This window comes from Rhea americana, unplaced genomic scaffold (assembly GCF_003343005.1).
Source record: "Rhea americana isolate MKP2758 unplaced genomic scaffold, rheAme1 scaffold_442, whole genome shotgun sequence".
Classification (NCBI taxonomy): Eukaryota; Metazoa; Chordata; class Aves; order Rheiformes; family Rheidae; genus Rhea; species Rhea americana.
In genome coordinates this window covers 57,712-77,422 of record NW_028186582.1, presented here as the reverse complement: position 1 = coordinate 77,422, position 19,711 = coordinate 57,712, and the positions used below count along the sequence as shown (strand labels likewise).

The 19,711-nt window shown below is 35.9% G+C and overlaps 1 protein-coding gene across 1 annotated transcript in view; it reads left to right on the top strand.

Moving 5' to 3' along the window:
- Nucleotides 1-573: 573 nt before the first annotated feature.
- The window catches only part of NSUN3 (NOP2/Sun RNA methyltransferase 3), a gene marked incomplete at its 5' end in the record, with an annotated part of 64,470 nt that continues 45,332 nt past the window's right edge, over nucleotides 574-19,711 (top strand). Inside the window, 6 exons of the mRNA XM_085315921.1 lie at nucleotides 574-588; nucleotides 1,889-1,998; nucleotides 3,546-3,889; nucleotides 5,191-5,345; nucleotides 5,747-5,868; nucleotides 17,454-17,687. Of these exons, the coding sequence (XP_085172047.1) occupies nucleotides 574-588; nucleotides 1,889-1,998; nucleotides 3,546-3,889; nucleotides 5,191-5,345; nucleotides 5,747-5,868; nucleotides 17,454-17,687 (980 nt within the window). The remainder of the gene's footprint in view (nucleotides 589-1,888; nucleotides 1,999-3,545; nucleotides 3,890-5,190; nucleotides 5,346-5,746; nucleotides 5,869-17,453; nucleotides 17,688-19,711) is intronic.

Genomic DNA, 19,711 nt, shown 5'->3' with positions numbered 1-19,711 from the left:
GCCGAGTGCGGGGGGCCCAGGAAGCGTGCCTGAAGGGACGCTAACTGGCCTGTTAGACGGGGGAGAGTGGAAAGAAGCTTCGCAGTCCGAGACCGCGAAATCCGCCGTCGAGGAGTGACTCAGTCAGCGAGGGCTCGGGTAGCGGAGGGCGGCGCGCTGGCCGCGGGGCCGTGCTGTCATGGCGGCGGCGCGCCGCCCGCGCTCTCGCCACCGTTACAGGAGGGCGGCCGTTGTCAGGCGGCGGCGCGCGGGGCGTGGCAGGGCCCTGGCGCGCGGGCTCTCCACGTGAGCTCTCGCTCTGGTAACGGCTCCCCGGTAACGGGCAGCCGGCCCTCGCCTCAGACACTGGGTCTTCCGCTCTATCCATTCACAAACGCATTTATTGAATAGCTTTATTTATTTCAATTCTCGCTTYCAAATTCTGCCAACACTGGAGCGAATTAAAGGGTTTTTTTAAAAGCCCCATTCCTGCTAAATTGGCCACTCTTGAATTCAAGCGCTATGGAGACTCATTCATGTGGTTTATATCTGCAGAAGAAGTTCCAATAAGATCTCGTGACCTGAGCAGTATAAATCCCAAACTCCTGCGTATGATTTTATTGTCCCTTTTATAATTATGCATATATATCTTTAAGATTGGTACTTTGCATCGAAAACAGCTACCCGACTTTCTCCTTGATGCTGTGTGTGTCTGCCTTTAAACATGATACAGTGGTGGTTACCTTTGTGTTACACTGCAGGTGTCCTAATACAGAATTTGTGTAACATTAAAGTTAAAACTCTAGCCTACAAGTTCAATTTGTGCTGTGATAATAATTTTGTGAAAGCAAAATCTCTGTTAGTTTTTTAAGCATGAGTAGGGTTGGATAGGCATGAGTAGGTTGGATACTCTTCCAGATACAGCAGAAACAATCCTGACAGCTAATCCCTGGGGTTCTTTTACAGCATCAGTGATGCTAAGGGAGCGCTTTGGCGTGCTTTCAGCTTTGGTTGTAGCTGCGTGGTCATTTCAGATAATTTTTTTTGGTGGTGTCTGTACAATGCTGTTCACCTTTCCCACTTAAGAAATTAAAAAGCAACAACAGAAATAACTCCAAGATTAACAGTTTATTGAAGTCAACAGGCCATTCACATTTTGTTAAGCTTTTCTGTTTAGAGGTGAACTACAGTTGACATATAAGGAGGAAAACAGGAAGAATGATAGTGCTAGGTTGGCAGGAGAAGGTTGCATACCTTTAGGGAGCAAGAAAGCAGCAAATTTTAGATTTCTCTCTTAAAATTTTCCATTTGAATAGCAAGAGTTTGTTTAGAGACCAAAAGTTGCTTCCCTCTCTGCCCCCACTAAAATGAGACATAAGATGTTCTTAGGTTAAAGAAAGAACAAACCAGAAGTTATAACTGAATTAATTGTGGAATCCTGGATTCCAGGATTCCTAGTCCTGGAGTAAACTGCAGAGCTCTGTGTCTCTACTACAGCTTACTTGTGCAATGATTCATATGAATTTCTTTCTTCTAATTAAGCACATTGAGAGATGTGTCTTGGCAGAGATGATTATATTTCTAGGAAACAGTCTCTATAAGTATGCTTTGCTTGTTTTGCTCCTGATATGTCATAGCCCCAAGAACTCCCCTCTTAGCTTAGTAGATGTCTAAAAGGGTATATATTAGCAAGTTTTGAATTACCTCTTCACAGGTAGGGAAGAAAAGACTATACTAGCCTAACTTGTTTTTTTCTCTAAAAATTTCTGTTACTAGTTTTGATTGCATGTGCTACATGACTGTGATACCTGAGCATCTCAGTATCACTGACACTGAGTTGATTTAAGTTGATAAACTGTGTTTTTAATAATTGTATTTCTTACTGTTTTTTTTCCTTCTTCCTCTGAAGCTGGAAAATAAAACAAAAGGGAAGCTTCAAAAGCAGATCTGTCAAGTTGTTCTGGATCATTTTGAGAAGCAGTACTCAAAGGAACTGGGAGATGCATGGACCAGAGTCAGGTCTGTTTTATTTTGTGTGTTCGGGGGGAGGGGGGGGTCTGTTTGTTTTGAAGTGCTGTGTAAAATTCCTGCAAGAAGTCATAGACTGACTGTAACAACTAGTTCAAAAGTTAGTTCAACTATCTTCAGTTTAGAGAGCAATATGAAGTAGTAGAAGACTAACATACTTGGAATATTTTGTTTTTCCCTTGACATGCTGCTTTTTATGGTGGTTAATCTTCTGTTACCTGTATGTGTATGTAGTATAAAGAGAAAGAGACTGTCATCTTACATGTTGCAGTTAACTGTTTCATAAAACCATAGTTGAAAAAGCATCCCTGTATGCTTAACAGCAGCTGTTAGCATTTGTTCTACAGCTTCACAGTATGTTAAGAGACTGAGACAAAGATGTTAGGAGTGAAATACCTCCCCTGGTTTCTTTCATTAGAAAAAAATTGAATATTAGTAACTCTTTACTTGTACAGATAGTGACATTATTTAATTTGAGCCTTGATCACACAGCAGCTAAAAAACTGGCTGTGGCATTGAGATAGGACATCTTTCTCCCTGTTAGCTAGTGGTTATTACTCATAGGAAAGCCAGCAGAAAAGTCCTTAAAGAAAAATTCACTACTTTAGTTTGAAAGAGGAAGCATCTTGCATGATCAGAGCCTTAGTAACCATGTGGTTGTTCTGAGTGCCCTCTTCAGTTTAGCATGTTTGGATTAAAAAGTAGTTTAAAATAAATGTCTCTGTTATAAAAATTTAAACACATAGAAACATAACATTGGCTTAACTGAACAAACTTAAAAGCTATTTTGGATTGCATCAGTGCAGCTTTGTCTTTCAAGATAGTGAATACTGCTGAGGAGTATCATACAATACTCCTCAGGCTAAATGTGAAAAAAAATCAGAGGGGAATTAAAATGGGAAATGAGGAATTTTTGCAAAACACAGTCTGTAAAAAGTGAGCTGAAATTTAAATAGGCTTGTTCCTACTATATAAGCACTGCTTTTTGATTGTCTTCCAGGAATATCTGTTGTCATAAGCTTTCCTGACCCAGCATTTCCAGAATATGAATGGGAAATTAGAAAAGAACACTTGTAAAAAATGTATGTTAGAAACATACATATACAGAGTTGGCTGGAATGGCCCTTACAAAGCCAATATGATTTTTGTTTTTGTTGTGATTTTTGATAACTAATATGACAGTTGTTTTTGGTCCCTTGGGAATTCCTTTGTAGTTACAGCATTAAACTTCGTAGTTTGTAGGTTCTACAGTCATTTGTTAAAGAATTAGGAGAAACAAATAACATTCTGTGTTAGGAGATAATGTTTTGAAAGGCAGTAATTACAGAAAATAGTGACTTGATTTCCTATTAAAATTCGCTTCCTGGATGCTTTTCTTAATCATTTCTAATCAAAATGATATGATTCCTTTTTGATTTCAGCAAAATCATGCCACGATGAAATTGTTACTCATATGTAAGGAAAGGTTTACCACATTATGGAAATGTAATTTCATTTGTCAAGCTATTAAGTAGCTTTTCCTTTTTTTTTCAATCCAGGGATGTACTCACACACCCATTGTGCTGGCAGCATGCTGTCCTTCTTAACAGATTCAGTTGGTCCTCGGAGCTGGAGGACACTTTGTGTTTGAAGGGATACCGTCCTCTCTTTCAAGAAACTTTGCCTTATCTGCCAGAATCGTTGAAGTGTTACATTAGTAGAACTCCTAGGAGATTCCCAGCACAGAAACACCAGATTGGTAAACTGAAAGAATATTACCTGCTGAATGCTGCTTCACTCTTGCCGGTGCTGGCATTGGAGGTGAAAGATGGGGAAGACATTTTGGATGTATGTGCTGCGCCAGGGGGTAAATCAGTAGCTATACTTCAGTGTGCCTATCCAGGTAACATATTGAGCTGTTATTAGCTGTGAGTATCCAGTCTCTGGCTTTATTTATCTAGGTAATTTTAGTTACATTAGTATTCTGTACAAGTTTGATTAAAAAAAAAAAACAACCTATGATCTGAGTAGCCTTATGTTGCTTGGTAAGATATTTTTGTGACATCTTTTTACCTAATAGTGGATGAAAAATGCTGTAGTTCTTCAAATATAGAATATGTGTCTCAATCCACCTAGACATTGCACAGTGGCACTTAAGAGGGTCACACAGAACACAGGAGAAGGCAGCATAAAGCCACAGCTCAGTTCTTCCAGGCCAAGGAGTTCAAGTAGTATGTGGCTGCTCTTTCCAGGTTTATATGATAGCTTGTATAGTAACTGCCTTGAAACACTGGCAGCACTGTATGTTCTTAAGGGTGAAAAAATCACTATAAACATCTATATCTGGTGATTATAGCTGGCTCTTTCCTTTTTCCGGAGGAGTAAGGTGCTGTTTACTAGGTAAATTAAATGTGGGTTGCTCTTCTAAAAGGTTTGAAAAAAGGTTTGAAAAAAAGCACTTACATCCCATGGCTGCTTCTGAATTGTTGCTCATGAAAGTGAGTAAGGTATAAGGATGCTGATTCTGACTATAGTTCAGCAAATGCTAAGATATACTCTATTGTATTTGACAAAAATAGTGTATAGGACAAACCATAGTGTCCAGAGACATCAAGATAGAAATTTCATTAAAGAAAGGAGTTATTCTCTTTCTAAAGGAAAGTAAAATGTGATGCTAATGTGGCCTTGGTGCAAGCAACAGTAGTTTTTCCTCGGAACAGGAACTCTGGCTACATTGTTAAACGTAAATACAACCAATATTCTTTTGTTAAAACACTTCTGGCTTAAATTTCAAACAAATAAGGAGTTACATTGATGTGTTTAGGACACACAAAACTGAGGCTTTATTTAATAAAAAAGACAAGTAGTTAATGAAAGGCACGTATTTTCTTTAGACAGTGGTGGAAGGAGCCTCAAAATTTTTTTACTTAGCAGTGCTCTTTGGATGTGGGTTATGTTTAAAGTTCATTTAACTTTGGAGTCTATTGTTACCATAAGTATTAGTGAGTTGCTCAGTAGGAACAAGTTGAGATTTACTGGGGCTTATAAATATCCAGCAGTGTTATAATATGTACAATAACATAAGCACATAGTGTGTGAACAATGTGGCACTCCAGGAAGAATAATAAAACTTCTGAAATTGTTTTAATTTCTTATATTTGTAAAAATCACAGAGAATGTTTACTTAGTTTTTAATTTCTTAAGGTCAGTTTCACTGTAATGAATATGATGGTTTGAGATCAAGATGGTTGAAACAGACACTAGAATCCTTCATCCCCGATCCTTTGATCAACTCAATAATTGTTTCTAAGCTAGATGGCAGACAGATTGGAGATCTCAATCCTGAATTATATGACAAGGTAACATTATTACATATTAGCAAATAGTATTTCCATATTTTACTTCTTTCTTTTCCTATGCTATTCCTTTTTTTTTTTCTTTCTCCAAGACTCGGTAGAAATATTTGGCTTATTGGGGCAAACAAAGTCACAAACAGACTCCGCAGAGCCTCAGGAATCACTATATGAAGCTTATTTTGCATTTGTTCATGTGTTGATGGTGTTAACCATTTAATCTTGGTAGTGAATTCTGAAGACAGAAATACAAAAACATTTCAAAATAATAAATAATTTTTTGCCTGTAAAGTGGAGAATAAAAAAGGCATTTTAAATGTTTGCAAAATGAATTGAGTAGATTTTGGCATACAGTGTTCAGAAAGTGAATATTGTTAATATCTTGTTTGCTCGTTTTGGCTGTATAGATACTGGTGGATGCTCCGTGTTCAAATGACAGAAGTTGGTTATTCTCTTCTGATATTCAGCAAGCTACATTTAGACTAATTCAAAGGAAAGAGTTATCTTCTCTACAGTTACAGCTGTTAAGGTGAGATGTGCAAAGAAAAGCTATTAAAGGAGCTTTTTCTAGTTAATGAAAATGGTATGGGGGCAAAGTTTGTCATGTTTAATATCCAAATCTAAGTTTCACACAATAAAAAGAGTAAGTGAAGAATATCCTGTTGCAATTGCTATTTACATAGACGTTAATCTAGGTTTATTTSAATATGGAGATTTTGTGGAGGGGCAGTGAAAGTAGTGAGGTCTAGATCTTCTACTAACATACTGACCTGAAGTCCTGTTAACTCACTCACTAACTTACAGGTCCACCTATAGATGTTTCAGAACAGTCTGGTATCTTACCAGACTACTTCCTGTGGACACAACTAAAACATTTCCAGAAATATTCCCCAGATGAAGCAAAAACATGCACAGAATTTTTTACTAGCTTTTTTTTTTCAGCATCTGAAAAAGTAGCTAAGCTAGGTGTTTTTTTTCTCAAATATGTTTCTTTATTGTTAGCAGAATTATCAAATATGGTTCTTTATTACAGTTTGTTTGATCATAGATCTGTCAGTCAGCTGATCATTAGATAATGCTGCTTCAGGATGTGTTTTACGGCCTGTTTATATAAAGAATTTGAGTCTATTGTTGCACATTCTAAACTGCTTGAATTTAATACCCATTGAAGTGTTTACAGCAAGAAAGACTACTGGTTGTAATTGATAGGGTCTTGCCAGGGTCTTGCAGGCTGGATGACTATTAAAAAAGGATTAAAAARGGGGGGGGGAGGGGGAGAGGACTTTTGTTAGCTTTTCAGGAAAATCCACCCAGTAATCCATTTCAAAGTTGTAATGTGTTGTACTTTTAATGATGTCAGCCATAGGCGAGCACTTAGCAAACATTTGAAACACTTTCTTTTCTACAACATGAAAAACTGTAATATGATTTCTCCTTAATACCTTTTATGCTTAAGTATTTTTTGTAAAGTAACAGTCATACTGGAAGTTACTCTCCCGTGAGTCTTACCTTCAGTCTCACGAAAGTTCATGTTTTCTGCTTGCTCATAACTTTCAGCTTGAGAATGAATAAAATGTTGCCTGTAACTGACTTCTTTAAAAAAAGCTTTACAGAACGAACCAGTAATAGTAATAATACACTATTATACCCAAAAGTTAAAATGTTTTAGGAGTGACATTAAAGTAGAATTATATTTCCTTCCAAAAGTAGTTTCTGGAGCTGTTATAATGCTGAATAGATACTGATAGAGTAATAAACTTTTAAGTGCCACACAATGATTTACCTTGGAAGTACACATCTGTCAAAGCAAATTGAGGAAAAAAATAATGTATTATTTCAACAACAACAACAAAAACTTTTATGGGAAGTTCCCATTGCAGCAGTTCAAGATAGTTTTGCAAGACTTGAGTCAAAAAAGGCCTAGGAGAAACCTGTGATTTATAACAGAAATATGAGTGTCTTATTGCAGTAATGCATCATGTCACCCATTTCCTTTGGAGAAATCAATCACATTTAAAACACTGACCTCTTTCAGTTTTCTCTTTTCAATATTTGTCATATAAAATCCAATTTGTGAACCTCTAACAAAAGAAAGCATATATCATGCAGTGAAATTTTGAAAATTTACATAAATCACTCCAGATTTTAATCCTAAAGTGGAGAAATGTTGACAGCAGGACCCTTGTTCTAAAAAAGGAAACATTCCTGTCACCTCAAATCATATTTAATTGAATTGATCCTAAATCTAGAAGAGAACTTTGTTTCTGTTGAAATTATGCTTTACTATAGAAACAGTAATAAGACAAAATGTTTTTGATAGGTAACTTGAAGTAGAAGGGTGTTCTGTCACTCACTGTAGGTCCTAAGTAGTTATGTAGATTCGACAACCTATTGTTATATGTGGATTTTTTGTTAAGATTTTAGAGCGTATGAAATGAATGGTTAGATTCAAGATGAAAAGATCATAGGCTTTATCCAGTAAAATATTTGACGTATACTTAGTAAATGGTATAGCTGTGCACTGGATGTTTATTGTACTTTTTATCTGATCGAATTAGAACCAATTCTCACTGATTCTCAATGCTAATGAAGCCTCAGGTCCTGTATGTAAGTGAAAAACAAATGATGAAATCATTTTTATGGCCAGTGTACATAATTATAAATCAAAAATTGGATTTGAATCTTGTCTCTGATATTTTGATAATATTTGGTAAGATTGAACCAGTGCACTAATCCAGCTATGCTTTGAGTCAGCTTATGTACAGTTACTTCTCTCCTCAGTTCCCATATCTATAAAGCAAAAAAAGTATAAATCTGTATCCCAGAAATTTTGTTAAAAGTAATGTAATAAATATTGTCTGATTTGAAGATGAAGCTTAAATATATGGGCCAAGTGTTACTTTAGCTGTAGTGCTTAAGCATAAGGAGCATAGTCAGAAAGGGAATACACACAAAAGAGGGGTGAGATGGAAAAGAGCATTTTATTTTCATTTCTGTCAAGTCACATTTGACCTAAAGTTTAGCTTTCTCTCTTTCTTTTTACTTACGGAAATTTTTCACTTGTAATTCACTTGTTGTCTTGCATTTTTTTAAGCAGATCAGCTTGAGGGGGAAGCTGGGGAAATCAGGGAGGAAGACAGAAAAGAAAAAGTGTTTTTACAATACAGTGTAATTTATTAAGTACATAGAGGCTTCAAACAAAGCAGATTTGATAGAAGTGCTGAAACCATTTCAACTATCTTCCTACTCAAGTCTGAATAAAATTTGAAATGTAAATAAGTGGCATAAATACTGAACAGCAAATTATAAGCAGTGAGGGCACCACTGAAAATTGAGATTATAATGATTGTTAATGCCATAACTAAAGCATCCCCGCTGAGTGCTGTAATATAAGAACATACTATAAATCTTATTATTTGGAGTGTTCATGCAGAAAACAAATTGCAAAGTAAGTGAGGAATGGTCATTTCCTGTCACTGAATGCTAGCACAAAATGCAGTGATACCAATAAGTGAATTTACCAATGGTATCAGTTCTCAGATAAAAATAAAACCTAGGGGTAAGGTTGAGTGCATAATAACTTAATGGTAAAATTCTTGTGTTTGTTGTAATTATTTTTAGACCAATTATTGCAGTTGAAAGAAACTGAGTTAGGTTCAACTGAAACAAACAAACAATGCAATGAAGATCTTCACACTACTGTAACTCTTCTATACACAACATCTCATAGTAATTAATCAGTTCTAATTGGTGTGCAACAGAGTTTTGGTCCACAGGAGTTCAAACTAACTTCTAGAGATATGCCATATCTGACTTCCTTTCTCCCTCCCTCCTTTTTCTTTCTGGGAGTTTACTACAGGGCAGATTGTTAGTTTTGAATAGGTAGAGATGTGTACATGCATACACAAAGTTATCAGGATTTCAGGGGACTGTAGGTGCATAACAAATTTGAAGGATCCTGAATATTCTATGCTTTGCATTACTGGTGGCAAAACAAGCCTGCACCTTGTTTTTCTTAGTTGATTTGTTTAGAGTTGTATGTGTTCTCATTTTGCAGAACTCAGGGTGAAGCATTATATTTGGGTTGAGAAAATAGGGAAACACTTCAGTCTTCCTAGTTAATTAAAAATTTGAATCCCTACGTTGCTTATAAATACATAAGGAACAATGTCTGGCTGTCCGTTACATATGTCTCTTCTGTTATTGCTTGTGCTACTGGGGCGCAATTTCAAGGTATACTGAATAAGAACTTTGTTTTGCTTTGAATGTCAGTCATAATACGGTATTTGAAATTGCTGATTTGTTCTTTGTAAGAAAAGGTTACCAGAAATTATTCATTTCTTGTTGAAATGTTCGGGGAGGGGGGGGCGGGAGGGAGGGTTGTGCACATGTTTTACTTGTAAGAAAAAAAAGCCTTCAACTCAAGTATTCTGAACTTAATTTTCTGAAATAATGGGAACTTACACTATTAGTTAATGTCAAGTGTAAGTAAGCTGGTGCTGTGCAAGCACCTTCATAAAGCTTCTGATCCATATTTGTCTTGGTGCTTCAGCCCTGGGCTTTACTGGAGCAGAGATTGCTGATCATGCAGCCACTTCGTAGGGTGGCCTATAGATCGGCACACATGGGAATTAAATTGAGACTGACATTTTCCCTTGAGTTCTCAGATAGTATWGGTAACACTGGTTAATCTAACATGCCACCAGACCTGCATTGTTTTCTCAAGTCCAGACCTCTGAAAATGTTTCTTACTTGAAGTAAATGTTAATTTTTTTTGTCAAAGCTTAAGGCACAACTATAACAAAGCTTAAGTCACAAGTTACTATGTTATCCATGGTATATGAAGGTTAGTGACATGGTCTCATAGAATAATTTACTTTTTTTCCCCCTAAAAGAACATCTTTTTCATGCAAAGTTAGTGAATACTGTAAATTACTGAAAAAAATTGATGTTCCTTCCTTACATATTCAGTATCATCTCTAAATTTTCATTGAAATATAAAGTTTTTGACATAGCTGGAAAAGTAATTACAAAGCTGCTTTTACTTTTTATTCAGTGTAGTGTTTTGTTTTTTGTTTTAAGAAGAGATAAAAATTGTTTTCTATAAGTAGGCAGAATACCACTGTATCTTTAGTAACATTAATGCATCACCAAGTAATACAGTAGAAGTTAGGGTTTTAATTTGTTTCCTGCATTAAAATTCTCCCTTCTTTACGTATGCTGAGCATTTGCACAGCTAAATGTACAGAATCTTAATTTAGATACATTGTTGTGGTGTATACACTAAGTAATAATAGATATCTCATACTGTAATTTTGTTACCGTATATAACCATACATAATTTCTCCTGTATGTGGTTTTGGCCATTGCGGGTCTTGGTGTTTTGAAAGGTAAATATTGAACTCCTTTTCCAACCTCTGTAGCTCGATCAATGTACTTCTTTCACACAAGACATTCCTTGCAGTTAGTCCCCTCTCTTTTATCAGATGATCACAGTATTCCTGATCAAGAAAATCCGTAGGACATATCCTACCTTGAAATAAATAACAGCTTTGCAGATGTACTTGTTCAGTCCAGGTTTTGTCAATAGTGGAGAATTTGCCTTTACTTCAGACACTGGTGATATATAGCTGCCGCCTACTGTGTTGTCATTGTAACCCTTGTAGGCCACAGTTGGGAGCGGTGAGATGACATCCATTTCAGGAGGACATAATCTCCACTGTTAATCATAGCTGTGTGTTTCTGCACTAACGTTCTTAATGAGCACTCCTTGTTAGCCAGAGCTGCTTGAGGTTCTGTTTGGACTAGATATGTTTTTCTTTTTTTGAATAACTAAGTTGGGAATAGGGAGTAGAGAGTAGACTGTGTTAAAAGAAGCAAAAACGTTTCCTTCAGCTTGGACCTCTGAAAGTTTGCAAGGGAAGAAGCTAATTCTGGGCTGATTAAAATGACCGAAGGATTGAAGATTTGTCACTGCAGCCACAGTGGAATGGCAGCTGTCCAGCTAAAAATAGCCATGCTGTTAGTGATACTGCCTGAGTGGCAGCTCAGCACGTAAGCTTGTGAGGGATCTGCAGCGTTCACGGTGGGAGCAAAATTCTTCAGAATTGCATTGGCACTTGTGATTCTTAAATCTGAGATCAGAAAATAAGCTAATATGTTGCTATTGCAAGACTACTATGCAGCTGGTATTTTATGAAGGGTATCTTGTAGCATTTTGTTAACATAATGATTGCCTCAGAACTCACCAGACACTAAAGGAGAAGGCTCACTAATGTTAAACTGGAAGTTCATTGCTTTTATTAAGGAGTTAAAATTATTTGATATGAAAATGTTATTTATGCTTATTTTTACACTAATTTATACTTGAATCTAATGCTGCAAGAAAACACAGTCACTTCCTGTTGCTGTCATTGTTACTGTGTTCTGAACTGCACTGTCTCTCCACAGTAGCAAAGCTTAATTAAGGAGAGAAGTATAGAAAGTATAGTGTCTGGAACATGGAGAGAATACTTGAACTCATGTCAGTATCTCCTGTACACTTCTGCCACTGCTCATCACCAAAGTATTAAAAAGGTTATTTTGATACAGATAGAATTTCCTTATCATTTTGACTTTGACTTTGAGAAAAACAAAGCAAAAACTTTAAGATACAAGCCATGTGACTGTGATGTGTCTGGACTCTCTTAAGAGGAAGAAGGAAATGCATGATGTCTTTAGTCAATAAGAAGAATAGGATTCAAGATAAAAGGAAACACATCTTGAGATGCATTGCTTCTTGAATGGCTTATAAAAGGGTGGATAATTTTATTCTGATCAGACATTAACTAGGATACTGAAAAGAAATACATCCCAGTTACCAAAAGATGGCACTGTTGAAGTGTTGCGTTGTCTTAAACATATGCTAAAACCTGTGTAATCTTTCACTTTAATATGGAAAATGATTAAATGAGCAATGTAATGGTGACCCTTCGAGTGGCATGCAGAACATACACTCAAGCACAGGAGAAGTGGGGTGGACATGCAGGTGCTTGCTATAATACAAAATAGTGTACCATAATGTTTTATATCTAATTGTTATATGCTTATTTTTAAAATGTTTAAGACACCAAAACTTTAAAAATGATCAAAGTTACAGTATTAGTGTCTGTAATATGTAAAATTCAGGATGATAAATGGATGGATGTACTTCAATTTAAAATGATGAAATTAAGTATAATTAGATTTATGATTAAAAATGAAGCTTTAATGCTTGTTTAGTAAATCTAGATAAGGATATTTGTACCACTAGGAGAAAAATAATTACAGATTATTAATAATCTTTAAATAATGTATTTTGACTTTAAAGAATGTATTACAATAAAAGGAAGGTGAAAATAATATCTTAGGGCCTTCTTCCGTAACATCCATTTTAATCATTCTGGATTTGTAGCCCAGTTTTGGAAGTTACAAGGTATTGTGTAACAGTAACCAGATTCCTTCAGCTGGAGGTTGAGCTTTGATTGAACATTCTGTGGATAATCAAGATACCTAATATATAAGGTATCTTACATTCTTAGACTTTCTGTGTAGTCGTAGTGGTGGTGGGTTCCCACACATGTCTGGAAGTTATGCTTGAGCTCTGATATTTCCCTTGGATAAACTTATTTCTCTCCATTTTTTTATATAGGATGACTGATTTCCTAAATTTATTTGTGCAGATTCTCTTGTGAATGAATTCTCTCTCTTGTTGCTGATGTAGGGACCAAATTTCCCGAACCTACTTATCCCACCACAGTATCACCTTGTGACTTTCAGCCAAGCACTGCTTAATTTGAATTTTGCAGCTTAGTGCTGAAGGTTTTTCAAAAGCGAAGCACAGCTTAATCAGGGATAGTGGTATGGTGACATTGAACACAGCTACAAAAGCAGTTGTTGCTGAACTTGACAAGATGGGTAGATACATTGATTAACCTTGCATTATAAAATAATCCTTCCTAGGTATTTTAATTTTTGACTTAAGTTCAGTGTTAAGATAAATTTTGCATTAAGTGACCTTTTTGGGTCATGGTCCAGTGAAAATTCTCAAGCTAAGTAGGCTTAGTGTTGGTTTGTTTTTGATGCAAGATTTTCAGGATTTAGTTCAGATTATATTGGTCTTTAAATCACTGCACGAGCCTTTTGCTGTAGGAGCACGGTGCTTTTGAAATCACTAATATGTTGTTGTCTTAAACAGTTGTTACTTTATACATACTAAAAAAAGAAACTTTTGCAGATATCTTGACTTTTAACCCTGTAGCTGTATCTACTTTTTCGATATTTATCTTTACCTTTTCCACGTGGTAAAAGTATATTCTCACTTCCTTGTTTAAATTTCAATATAATATCTGTTACACATAAGAAAGCAGTTGTCATTACCAACTTAGGTGTGTAAAGTTATCAGTTATGTTACAAGTTAGTGCACTACTTTGAAGTTCTGCTGGAGGGAGGGATATTGTGTGAATGTGAGATACCTTGATTGTCATGCAAAAATATTCCAATGTTTACAAGCCAACTGGCTGCTATCTCATAGCTTGGCATTCCAGTTTATATAGAAAAGGTGTAGAGGGAGGAGGAAATTCTATGAGAAGAAGCAAAATAGGTGGTTTCCTTTGTACTGTAAAGATTAGCTTTTTCTGTATCACAGAGCATTTATACTTCATCTCTGTTCTCTTTGAGTTTTAATGTAAAAGCTAGAAAGCAAGTAACTGCCCCAAGCAGAAAAATGCTTCATGATTAGCAGGACTGATCTGGGTCTAAGGAGATGGGGATTCAGGGTGCAGTTCTCTTGCTGACTTGCTGTTCAGCTTTGGGAGGGGTAGCTGCTTGATCTTCCTGCCTTTCCTGGTTTCTCCCATAGGAGAAGGGAAAGTTTCTTTTTTTTTCTCTTTTTTTTCTTTACCCTTTAACAGTGTAAACTCTATAAGGAATGGACTGTCTTACAGTGTTTCAGTATGGGTGCATAGGTACTCTAATCTTAAGTGAGGCTTTCAGATACTGTTGTAGTACAGGCAAGAAGGTAAGTGTTCCTTTGAAGGAGTAGCTAAACTTGAGCTTCTGCCAACAGTTTCTTTCTCCTTCTCTCTTTGTTTCCCACAATAGCAGAAAAAATTGTGGTTGTGTCATTACCCTGAATCTCAGAGCTCCCTTCAGTACTGTTAATAGTGTTGGTTATAAAGTAGTACACATAATACTGTTTATATACTAATGTTCAGGTATGTAATCCTCTTGGTGTATGAATGCGGGAGTGTCTACTGGGGAACTGCGTTCACAAATATTTTATTGCTTGTATTTGTCTAAGTTGTGGTTGTGTTGACTTGCTTCGGGATGCTCTTGACTGTAGCATTTAATGGTCTTTGTGTTGTTTTGTTTATGTATTTAATTTAAAGTACAGAATTTTCACTGTGCCATACCGTTTCTCACTAGAAAACAGAAACACGTAAGTGGCACTTTAACTAGGCAGTGCTATTCCCTCCCAGCATACACTGCTGTGGCATCAAATATTAGCAAAAATTCTTAAGAGACACGTTACTGCTCAACCTTCTAGATTAGAAAATGGTGCTACAAATTAAACCTTAACAAACTAATTTCAGAAAGCTAGATTAAAAATGCTGGAATGAAAACAAAGGAAACGGGTAGTCAAAAGAGGCATTTAAAAAAACTGTTTTCATTTGTTCTCATAGAACAGAATATTGCCTAACTTACAGAATCTCTTGCAAATGCTTTGTCAGAAGTACATACTGTTAGCTACCTGCTCTGTTTTACAATAGTTTTTTCTTCCGTACATCTGGGCATATTTTGATTGGTCACACAGGCCAGAGAGAAGCAGCGTAAACACTGGCCTTTTAAATGGATAGCTGTAGTGGGTACAGAACAGATGCAAAGACAACACGTGGAGAGACATAAGAGACAATTTAGGGACCAATATTTGCGCTTTTGTACCTGCTAAGGAGTATAAATGTATTTGCGGGATGGGGGAACACACTGAAAAGCTACTCAGGAGTTCAGTAGTTCAAATGCGTGTGGATATTTGCAAAATTTTAGAAAATTAAATCTGGAATGGTTGTCAGGAGGACATCTGCTCTGTTTTACTGTCTCAGGGTGACATGGTATATGTCATCCAATACCAACATTTTTCTAAAATATTCTTAAATTCTTTTATAGATTCTCAGAAAGTACTCAGAGGCCTGAGATATGCTTGCAGTTTTGGGATAGCTTTGGCTAATTTTGGAAGTATCCTAGAGTGATGTTCATTAATGCCAGTTAAATTGAAAATACTGAGACCACCTAAGTGCTCTATAATCTGTTCTTTACCTATAATAGGCTAAACTTGAGCCGCTCTCTCATGCTAAATGTGATAGCCGTCTGTTCACTCTCCATCTTTTTACTGATGACTGATAAAATAAAGGCATTAAATGCTGATTTTTTTAGCATCTCTTGAGAGAGATCTATTTGCTTTTGCTGTCTAAAGTTAGGCTAGTATAAAATACAATAAATTAAATACAAAATTTATTGCTTGTTTATTAACCTAACCAAGAGTCATAGAAGAAATGAGAAAGGCATGCATACACTGCCAGGAAAAGAAATTGGGTATAATACACAGGAATTTTCACCTGGGAAGGGGAACACAATTGTATCATCTCTGTCTGAAAGAATCATGTGTCGTGGTGTTTCCTTACTATTTTGGATAGAGCTTTTGCAGAGTTGCTTTAATCCTGCTTGTGATAAGGCTTTTTCTTTTTTTTTTCTTTTTTTTTTTTTTTTTTTTTTTTTTTTTTTTTTTTTTCCCAGTTGATTCTTTTCCTGAAAAGGCCCAATCCTGTTAAAAGGACTAGGCCTTTTCCTCTCCAAAATTGGCAAAATTCTCCATGACACATCTGGAGTCCCCTGAGCACTAACCTTGGTGTTTCTGAGGTATACACAAGTAGAGTAACAGCATTCATCTGTTGAGATACTCTTCTTGTTTTTAAACAAGAGAGATTTGATTTTAATTTTGTGTTTTAATATCTTATTTGCTTCAGCCCCATGATGTCTGTTTTCCAGAAGCAATGAGGTGATCTGTTTATATACTGGCTTATAAACCAATCTTTCAGCAATTACGTCCTTGAAGCCTCCAAAGTGTATGATTAAAAGGGATTATTTTAAGAGAGCACTTTAAGAGCAAATGAACTTTAAGTGCAGCTTCCTCTTTCAGTTGTGTGGTTTTACCAGATTTGAGGAATGTTCTTCTGTGATACAAGATGTGAGGATTTTTTTTCCTTACTCTTTTAATTTGTGATAGCTGAATATTAATTGCAGATCTCATTTCCTTACTCTCATAGGCTACATTTTATCCCTGTGAAAAAGACCTTGGGGATCTGCTTTAATGGAAATTAAACAGTCTATTTAGAATTAGATTCAGCGGGGAAGCTGAAAAGAACCTCTGACATCAACTGTCGTGAAAGTTTCATGAAACTTAAAATCTTAAACTACTATTTTGCTTTTGTTTAGTCAAAATTTATCAACAGGTTAATAGGTGAAGGGTAGATAAATGAACAGACAATATAGTCTGCTAAGTTTTATTTCCTTAGGAAATCAGGTAGAAAAGTGGTGACTCAGTCAAACCCCCTGTTCTGTTACCTGCTAAGCTGCAGAAATTGCAGAAATGTATATTACAGTCCTGTAATTAGTCTAGGTTATTAGTGCAAATGTATGTTTGTATATTTGTTCATGCAAACAGTTGTCTAAGTGTTTAACTAGCACTTTTGATGTGGTATAATCTGGTTTGTATAGACAGTTTCAGCATTTTCACAGTTTTGTTGCCTATGTGAATGCTTGAAGTACATTCTGTGGTTCTGAATGGATGCTGCTTCCTACTTGTCATTCTTGTGTAAAAATACCTTCAGTTAACTGAGAATACATAAATAAATGAGAAAGCAAAAATGTGTTGCAGGTTGTTTCCTGAATTGTAAATTATATTCTCTGTTAAGAGTGTTTTATGAAGTTACTTATTTTCTTCTGTATGTTTGTTTATAAATCTAGATTTATAAGTCTTATTTGTCCTCCCCTCCCCAAAATACCTCACTTAACGTTGAACATTTTTTTCATTATTTGCAGGTCTGCTGTTAAAGCATTGCGTCCTGGTGGATCACTGGTCTATTCTACATGCACTCTGTCAAAGGCGGAAAACAGTGATGTAATAAATCTCATTCTGAATTCATGTAGTAATATTTTGCCTGAAGATATAAGTGATATACACAAAGCTGTTTCCCAGGAATTCAGTCTTCTCAGTGGTACACAACAACATGAACTTCTAGTTCTGCCAGAGAAGGGGAAAGCATGGGGTCCAATGTACGTAGCTAAATTAAAGAAAATAATATAGTCCGTGTGGTGATTTTTAGTTTATTATAAGGGATATGTGATTAATTTATGTTTTTTCTAATATACTGCATGTATAGGAACTGAAGTAGATATCCAAGTCAACTGAATTTAGCATTTTGCACTTCAGTGTAAGCTGTTCTCAAATGAAAAGGAAGTTAGAAAACTGACTTCATTTAGCTTAAAAGCCAGAATATGTCTTAAAGTGAAGACTTGTGGGCCTCTGTGAAGTCTTTTTAAAATCAGAGAAGCTTTGTATTATTTTCACAGTGATACTCTGAAATGGACTTTTATCCTAGAATAGTGGCTTGTGTTGTGGTTTTTGCACAGTTTTTTAAAATTGCTATTTTTATTTTAGTACAGTGTATCTTTAAATAAATGGTTTGACTGGAGCCTGCATGTAGGGTCATGGAAATCCTGCAGTTATTCTCAAACATGTCTAAAAATCTGTTTTTCTGTAAGAGCTGATTTGTATGCAGAGTCTGTCATTTAAGCACTGACTATTCCAAGCAGAGGCAAAACAGGTTTCATATTTGCTAAGTTGTTTACTGAAAAGATCTGCCTTTTGTTTACAGTTGTAAAGGTCAGCAGCTATCTTGACACCAGCTTTTTCTTTCTTTATATTTTTATATTTTGTCAAAGTATAAATTGAAAGAGTAAATTATGTTGAAATGTTCTTAAAACAGTAGATTTGGATGTGTTTAGCTTTGATATTCAGTTTGTGGCATAATGCAGTATATCCAGCAGGTGATAAAGTGTGTACTTGAAACAGAACCAGAATGATTAATAACTCCAATAATGGCAGAGTGTTCAGAGAATTCTGTCACATAATTGTAGTCATAATGAGCAAAACAGACAGTATGGAGAAGTGGTTTATCTGCTGAGTCACGGTATGTTTTGTGAGTTTATGATGTCACATCTGTTAGGTGTAAAAACTTACAATTGAGCAGTGCATGGATTATGCTTTTGAGTATTATGTATTAAGTTGTATGTCACTCTCAAATGGAGAATGGAGCCTTTTCATCCCTCTCTGCACAGAGAGCAAAGAGGAGTCCTTTCCCTGTTTAAACCTTACAGTAACTGTTTTTAAGGGACCATGTTTTGAAAAAACAGAGTTGTATATATTGAAATTTGTGTGTGTGTGACTATGTACATTTGTGCATTTCCTGTCCATTTTGTATGTACATCTGCATGTGTATTTAATCATAAGGTTTTGCAATCATAAACATGATTTGTTAATGCAGCTTTGATTTTTCTGAAGGACATAAATGGTATGTCTAAAAGGACATAAATGGTAAATATTGGAAAAATTACCAGGTTAATTCTGTACCTTGTCCACAAAAGCAGGATTTCTGTCTGTGAGCTTTTCTGTCAGAAGCACATCAGAAATGCAGTAGTTTCTCGAATAATTTTGTTGTTAACTTAAAAATGACTTATTACTGTAGTGACTAAAATGCCTTTTTTTTCTCTGAAGAATTCAATTGACTTTTTGCTTCCTTTTTTCCTCACTCAGCTTGTTCTGCTGATGAGCCTCAACTCTGTGTTCACCTCAGTTCTCTGTCAGTATATCCATGGCAGTGGAGCATTTAATATTTGTCCCCACTGCAAACATTATGGTTGCTGGGAACTTCCTGTCTATGGTGTCAAGAGCAGTGAGATAGTTGGGTTTAAAAGGACGGCACCTGACCTAAAGAAAACCTTGGTTACTGTTGCCTAAAAACAGATGCTGATCTTGTGCAATTGGTTTGCTTTTTCAGGCTTCTGTGGCTAAGAGGAGGATGGGTTGAGCAGTTTGCTTTCAGAATAGACATAGCTCATCCTCTAGCGACATTTATCAGCTTCTGCCCAGCCAAATCCTGACCTGTATGTTCAGAAAATGAAGCGTTTATACAGTTGTACATTAAGAAAGACATTTCCTGTACAACAAAAAGCTTAAAACATTTTGGGTTGTGTACCAAAATATTTTATATATATGTATGTGTGTGTGTTTTTATATA